The sequence below is a fragment of the Lotus japonicus genome, chromosome 2 (assembly GCF_012489685.1).
Source record: "Lotus japonicus ecotype B-129 chromosome 2, LjGifu_v1.2".
Taxonomy (NCBI): Eukaryota; Viridiplantae; Streptophyta; class Magnoliopsida; order Fabales; family Fabaceae; genus Lotus; species Lotus japonicus.
This window is the reverse complement of record NC_080042.1, coordinates 69768332-69776481: the sequence shown is the minus strand read 5'-3', so window position 1 is coordinate 69776481 and position 8150 is coordinate 69768332. Positions and strand designations below refer to the sequence as shown.

Below are 8150 nucleotides of genomic sequence, written 5' to 3'. Positions count from 1 at the left end.
GAGTATGGATAGAGTAAACTATAGTCCTTGAGGATTGATTCCTGGACCTTTCCTTCCCCCAACATATATGTCCACAAGTTTTTACAACTTGAACTGTCCTTCGGCTCACACATGTACCTAATAAAGGTGACATAAAATTATGTAAATGGGTGGATCCAAGAGTATTAAATTATATAAAGAATATCAATTAAGAAGTGTGAGTATCATTTCGTGAGTCTAACCAAAATTTAACAGCAATAAATAAAACAAATAACCATGATTATTTTCTTGTAGGGACCAAACAAACATTTACCATATTTTTAAGGACAAAAACATACTTAAACCTAGATAATTCTTGTCAAAGAAACTAAGAAAGGATTATCCCACGGGAAACGTAATATTCGATCCTATGTCCGTACACATGTGAATCGTGTCTTTCGCAAGAAGAAAAAAAACTGTAATAAATAGCAGAAAAATAGCAGAGTAACCCTCGCAAGAAAGAAAGAGGTAGTTGGGGCTTCCAAAAAACCACTAAAACCTCGTGCTCTCTCTACTACTGTTCTCTACTAGTGTTGGTGATGGCGAACATTGATATCGAAGGGATCTTGAAGCAGATTCCAAACGATGGCCGCGTTCCGAAGACGAAGATCGTGTGCACTTTGGGTCCGGCATCGCGATCTGTTGAAATGACTGAGAAGCTTCTCAGGGCTGGGATGAACGTTGCTCGCTTCAATTTCTCTCATGGTACTCATGAGTATCATCAGGAGACTCTCAACAATCTCAGAACCGCTATGCATAACACTGGAATACTCTGTGCTGTTATGCTTGATACCAAGGTCAGGAATCAGGATCACCCTCTTGCTTCGCACCGCACCGCACTGTTTATTTTATTTATTTTTTTAATTTTAATTCATTTTTTATTGATTATGCTTTTCATACAAAAATTATTTGTTTTTTGTTGTTGTTGTTGTTGTTGGATGAGTGTTAATTTTGCTATATTGACTTTGAATGATGACTGAATTGATTTAGGTTGAAGTTGAGTTTGAAGGGAAAGTGATTTATATATGGATGATTTTGAAGGTTGTTTGTTTTTAGTAGTTAGTAAAACCTCCTACTATATTTTGAGCTCAAAATCCAGTTGGATTTATAACAACCAAGCATGTTATTTTTTCCAAAATCAAGTTTCCTTATTCTAAACCCACTTTTGAACTCAACAATTTTTCCTGACATGGTAAAAGGGATCCATGTTGGGTGCTATTTGGTGTGCAATTTTTTCTTAAAATCAGAATGAGTTTAGTTTAAAATGTTTGACTGGGCATAGGAGAAGGAACTGAGGTTGTGTTCAATTGAAAATGAGATCAATGAACTGTCTGGCCTGTTTGAATTTTGATTGCTTGCTTTGGTGGCCTGATTCACTCTTTTACCTTTTTAAGGAGATGAATGTTTTCTTCAATTGTGTAATTAAGAAATAAAACCCTTTCTGTGATGCCTCCAATACGTTATCATGAATTTGGAATCACATCTAAGAACATTCATTCATTCACTTGATGGCGAAGAGTAAGTGACTTTATATTTTACAAATGTGAGGACAGTGATTTTGGTGATCGAATTGTGGTAAATGACTGGTAACCATGGATCTGTATGTTATCAATTCACATTACTTATCTTTTTTCATATTTTTCATTCGTTGTTCGTCTATATTGGGACATGGCTACTTATCTTGTAGGCACAAGTTCAAAGTGCTTTTTTGGCTTACTTGAAAGGATTTTCGAACCAATCTATTGCATCTGGATGCTGTTAAATTATCAGGCCTCTCATGACCAGTGTATACTTTTACGTTTAACCCAGGATTATGGAAGTTTCATGGTTTGATTATGGAGTTTTTGGGGAATAGAGAGCCTTCATAAACAGGTGTTCAGCAGTAGAGGACACCTTCATAAACAGGTGTTCAGCAGTAGAGGACACCTTCAATTTTTCCGCTTTTCATTTTATCCTGTTGTTGAGGAGGATATATTGTCACCATTGTTGGATTATTTTGCTTCTCCTATAGTGATACTTTCTTTCTTAATCAATAGTATGTTAATGTCTTTATGTATATCTGCTTTCTACTGTATTTGTGCAGGGACCTGAGATTCGGACGGGCTTTCTGAAAGATGGAAAACCTATTCAGCTCAAAGAAGGACAAGAAATCACCATAACTACAGATTATACTATTAAGGGGGATCCGGAGATGATATCAATGAGTTACAAGAAACTGCCTGTTGACGTGAAGCCTGGAAATGTTATACTGTGCTCTGATGGAACAATCTCCCTCTCTGTGTTGTCTTGTGATCCAGCTGGTGGTACTGTTACTTGTCGTTGTGAAAACACTGCAATGCTGGGTGAGAGGAAAAATGTTAATCTTCCTGGTGTTGTTGTGGATCTTCCCACTCTTACTGAAAAGGATAAGGAGGATATTCTTCAATGGGGTGTCCCTAACCAGATTGATATGATTGCTCTTTCATTTGTTCGTAAGGGCTCAGATCTTGTAAATGTCCGGAGGGTCCTGGGGCCACATGCAAAGCATATCATGTTGATGTCAAAGGTATTTTTGTTGCCTTCTCATTCAACTTCTGTTACGACCAAGAATCAGAGAGGGAGAAAGAGGAAGAATATCAGAGAGAATAGGGGGATAGAGAAGTGTTTCATTATCACAACTATCAACAACATAACTATTCTACAAGGCCTAAGCCTATTTATATAGGCACCCCTAATATATCGTAACATATCCCTCCCCTTAAAATTTTCCTTGTCCTCAAGGAAACTCGAAAAATCCAATCAACAAAATGAACAACTAAACTAAATGATACAAGACTAAAAAAAAAAATTGACACGGGCTCCAAAATAAGGAAGAGAAAGCAAAAGTAGCAACAATTTCCCTTGTAGCCTAATAGCCTTCTAAATCTAAACCCATAAAGACATGCATCTCTAGGCCTTTGTTTTTGTGTTTCCTGCAAGAGCCACCAGCAGCAGCAAGGCCCAACTCCTTTGAGCAGTTTGGGCTTGGCCCATTCCAATGGGAAAAAGGTTGTCCAACGTTTTCCCTCTCACTTGTTCCATGTCCCTATGCGAAGTCCTCTTCCAACGCTTGCACGGCTTGCACCATGCCGCAATATCAAGTTGCCCCCACCACGGAATCAGACCCACCGCCACATCTGGTGGCTTCGCCGGTGGCCTCCTCGCCATCACCATCTTGCAAGATTCGCCGGTCAAGAAGCAAAGGTCCTCACCGCAAAGCAAGAAATCTGGTGGCTGCCGTGGAGGTCTTCTTCCTCCACCAGACGCAAACTCCTCAACCTGAGACAAAACAACACCGCCGAGCCCAACGTCGTCGCCGTACTTAGGCGAATCGTCGTCGAGGAGCCTTGAATTACTCAATTGGAACCATTCGGTGACCCCTAGATCATCAATTTGGAAAAAATCGATCAAAACACAGAGGACCGGTCGCCAAGAATCTGCGACCAAGAAGCACAGTTCACCGCTGCAAAAGAACGAATCTGGAGGCTTCCATGGAGGCGTTCCTGCTCCGTCAATCGCTGAATCACCACCATAATCACCTAGAACATCGCCGCTGAGCACAGAGTTCCCAATTTTGGGCGAAATCGCAAACCTTAAATCGCTGATTTGGGGGAAAACGATTTCGAGCCCTAAATTACAAAATTGGGGTAAAACGGCATCGAATTGAGGAAGAACGGTGTTGATTTTTGGAAGAACAACGTTGATTTTTGGAAGGACGGTGTCAATTGGAGAAAGAATGTCGTCAATGACCTTCACTGGAACGATTTCGGGAAGAACGTCGTCGATAACCATCGCTGGCTCGTCCTCCTCCTTCACCGTCATCGCACGCTCCGCCTCTGAGAGCGCCTCTGCTTCACGTTCTTCCGTTGCTGCAGCTTCTCGCTCTGCCTCCGCCGTGGCCTCGGCTTCTGCCGCCGCTGCCGGTTTGGCTTCGTACCGCTCGTATGCCACCATGTACTGCTCGTATTCGGCCACGTGCCGCTCATACGCCGCTGCCGCTTCTTCTCGCTGGCGAACTTCTTCACGTCGGCGAGCTGCTTCATGGGAACGCTTCAGGGATTCATCAAGCCTGTCTAGGGCTTTCCACCAATCTGCATCCATTTTTTTTTTTGATTTTCTGGTCTCAGGTGCACCGGATCGGTGCTCTGATACCAATGTTACGACCAAGAATCAGAGAGGGAGAAAGAGGAAGAATATCAGAGAGAATAGGGGGATAGAGAAGTGTTTCATTATCACAACTATCAACAACATAACTATTCTACAAGGCCTAAGCCTATTTATATAGGCACCCCTAATATATCGTAACAACTTCCATAATATAAACTGCATGTATTCTTCCATCATATAAAGTATAAACAAGACCTTTTATTTGTTACAACTGATCTATTTTGATTTGTTTGGGGTTTCTCTATTGCTTTGGGAAGTGCTGGTTTTTTCCCCCTCTTCACCATGCACGAGTTGCCCACTGGCGATAGAACATTATTTGTTGTACATTGTGGAAGTGAAGCCTATTTCCAAAGCCATGCCATAGAGATAAATGAAAAGAATTGCATGTCCTTGTCTAGTTTGATATCTTTTATTCATCTTCAAGTTGGATACTTCTTTGTATTATATGAAGGAGAACGTGTCTGTGTGCATTTATTCCATATGCTAAGGATTTTCATCTTCCAGCTCTTTATCTTCAATTCAGAAGTCCTGATTTATTTTCTTAATGATTTTGTGCAATTTCTAGGTTGAGAATCAGGAGGGAGTCTTGAATTTTGATGAGATCTTGCGTGAGACTGATGCATTCATGGTTGCCCGTGGTGATCTCGGAATGGAGATCCCAGTTGAAAAGATTTTTCTGGCACAGAAGATGATGATATACAAGTGCAACCTTGTTGGCAAGCCTGTTGTCACTGCTACCCAAATGCTTGAATCAATGATCAAGTCCCCGCGGCCAACCCGAGCTGAAGCAACCGATGTAGCTAATGCAGTTCTTGATGGAACGGATTGTGTCATGCTTAGCGGTGAAAGCGCAGCCGGGGCTTACCCTGAAATTGCTGTGAAAATCATGGCTCGCATCTGCATTGAAGCAGAATCATCCCTGGACTATGGTGCTATCTTCAAAGAGATGATAAGGTCCACTCCTTTGCCAATGAGTCCATTGGAAAGTCTTGCATCTTCAGCTGTCCGCACAGCTAACAAGGCCAGAGCAAAACTCATCGTTGTGCTGACACGCGGCGGGTCTACTGCCAAGTTAGTTGCTAAGTACAGGCCAGCAGTTCCAATCTTGTCTGTGGTGGTTCCGGTTTTGACGACAGACTCATTTGATTGGACCTGCAGTGATGAGACACCAGCAAGGCACAGCTTAATTTACAGGGGCTTGATTCCTGTATTGGCTGAGGGATCTGCTAAAGCTACTGATGCAGAATCTACAGAAGTGATTCTGGAAGCTGCTCTTAAGTCAGCAACAAAAAAGGGGCTTTGCGTACCTGGTGATGCAGTTGTTGCACTACATCGTATTGGAGCTGCCTCTGTTATCAAGATCTGCATAGTTAAATGATGCATTATACGCAGACTGTGTTGTTCTCCTGATGCCATAACACCAACTGATGCAGAGTTATATTTTGGCTTTTAATTAATTAAACTTTATGCTGTTTTTTTGTCCATTATAAAATGGAAGGTTTAGCTATTAGCTTTAGATTGAGCGAGTTTTGGTATTCTCTGACTCTGTTACTTAATATTGCGGTGTACTTCAAAATTAGTTTGTTATGAAAATAATCCGCAGTTCTTGCTTTCTAATTGTTTAGATTTTGTGGATAACCCTGTTCTTGAAAACTTTTGGCTTTTAAGGGCACACCATATCTCGTAATAGTGGCATTGCCTTTTTGTAGAGAGACCAAAATTGCAACGGACTCCATCTCGTATTGCTTGTCTTGCCATGGAGTTGGCGACCGAATTGCTCTCATGAGGAACATGAGTGAAGATAAGTTGCTCTCATGATGAACATGAGTGATAGAAATCTTCCATCCCAAGATAACATGCTTCTAACCTTAAGGATTCGAATGCGCAATCAGTAACTTTGAACATTTGGCATACTTAGCCGGACATCTACCACATCCTTGTTGTTAGATGCACAAACAATGTCACGACATCCCAAATTCCATGCTTGAGTTATACCAACATCAACAACGATCAATTCTGCAGGGAAAGCATCACCCTCTCCAAAACTCCTAGAGAAGCCACAAATCCACTTACCATCACAATCCTGGATGGCTCCACTCTCTCTCATTATGTTTTCGTTATGAATCCAGTTGTCATCCATATGAACACGCAAAAATCTATCACTCCTTACGTCGTTAATAGAAACTACGAAGTCCGCACAATCCAACTCGCACTTCATTCTTCGATAGCCTCGATTCCGGACCAAGCGAAGGTCGTGAGTCAATGCCGAAGCTTCAACACATTAGGCTTTCCTCCATTTTTATGGCCTGTAACACCTGCAACTCAACCATTGTCGTACACATCAATCTTAACAAACCCTTGACGAGGCGGACGCCAAGCTTCATAGTAAAGTTATACCAACATCAACAACGATCAACTTTGCATGGAAAACATCACCCTCTCCAAAACTCTAGAGAAGCCACAAACCCACTTACCACCATGGTCTCGGAGGGCTCCACCCTCATTATGTTGTCGTTTTGAATCCAACTGCCATCCACATGGACACGTAAAAATCTATTGCTCCTTACGTCGTCAATAGCAACTACCAAGTTTGCACAGTTCAACTCGCATTTCATTCTTCGATAGCCTCGATTCCAGACCAAGTGAAGGTCGTGAATCAACGCCGGAGCTTCAACACATAATGGCTTTCCTCCATTTTCATGTCATGTAACACCTGGAACTCAACCACTTTTCTCATCACAAATAAGAGCACCAAATCTCGTGCAGCTTGTCTCTTCTAAAAAATTGTCGTACACTCCAATCCTAACAAACCCTTGACGAGGTGGACGCCAAGCTCAACATGTTGCAATGCAGACTCCATGAACTTAGGAATAAGAAACCATCATAACTCATGATTATCATGACAAGTACGCTGTAACACCCCACTTTTTGTTATTAGGTTATTTATTATTTTATCTTAATTATTATTATGCTATATGGTATTTTGATAATTTATGTGATTTAATTAGATGATAAGGTCATTAAGTGATTTTATTAGATAATTAAGTTATTATGTGATATAGATAAATAAGGGTTTTAGGTTTTAAGTGAGTGGTTGAGAGTGGGGCCCATTGTAAGATTATTTAAGGGTTATGAGAGAATTAAAAAGAGAGAAATCAAAAAAATTAGGATTAGAGAAGCAGCGGAACAGAGAAACACGTGAAAGGTGAAGGAGAGGAGAAAAGGTGGAGAAAACCTAGAATTTGATCTTCAAGAAGAAAAGGGTCAAGGAGGCTTTGTACCGGTGTCATAGAAGGTAAGAGTTTGAATTTACCTTGTATAATTGTAGAATAACAGAGGTTGAGTTTAACATGAAGGAACCCCCATCTTCTTTGAAAATTCAGGACTGAGAGACTGTGTTGAGTGTTAACATGTGGTGAGCAAAATTGATTTTGAGCGAAATTGAGGTTCTGGGGAAAATTGGGTTCTGCTCTGTTCTGTTCTGCCCGCAGATACCCTAACAGTCTATTTTGTAGAGAGCATAACTCTCTCTACAAAATTCCAAATTGAGTGAAACCAATTTTGTATGAAATATAACTCATAGGGCTATGTTGGGTAATATTTTCATAATTTTTCGATTGCTGGTTCAATACCAGAATCATTTGCAAGTTCATTCTGTTTCTGCCCGCAGACACCCTAGCAGCCTGTGTTGTAGAGAGCATAACTCTCTCTAAAGAATTCGGAATTGAGTGAAACTAATTTTCTATGAAAGATAACTCATAGGGTTATATTGGGTAATATTTTCATAATTTTTGGATTGCTGGTTCAATACCAGAATTATCTGCAAGTTGACTCTGTTTCTGCTCGCAGACACCCTAACAGCCTGTGCTGTAGAGAGCATAACTCTCTCTACAGAATTCCAAATTGGATGAAACCAATTTTGTATAAAAGCTAACGTATAAGGCTAT

At 40.8% G+C, this 8150-nt stretch overlaps 1 protein-coding gene across 1 annotated transcript; it reads left to right on the top strand.

Annotated features, from left to right (window-relative positions):
• Nucleotides 1–425: 425 nt before the first annotated feature.
• LOC130739145 (pyruvate kinase, cytosolic isozyme) lies at nucleotides 426–5820 on the top strand. Its single transcript, XM_057591384.1, has 3 exons — nucleotides 426–815; nucleotides 2102–2563; nucleotides 4769–5820. The coding sequence occupies exons 1-3, from the start codon at nucleotides 558–560 to the stop codon at nucleotides 5579–5581; spliced, it is 1533 nt and encodes a 510-aa protein (XP_057447367.1). The 5' UTR covers nucleotides 426–557; the 3' UTR covers nucleotides 5582–5820.
• The last annotated feature ends 2330 nt before the right edge of the window (nucleotides 5821–8150 follow it).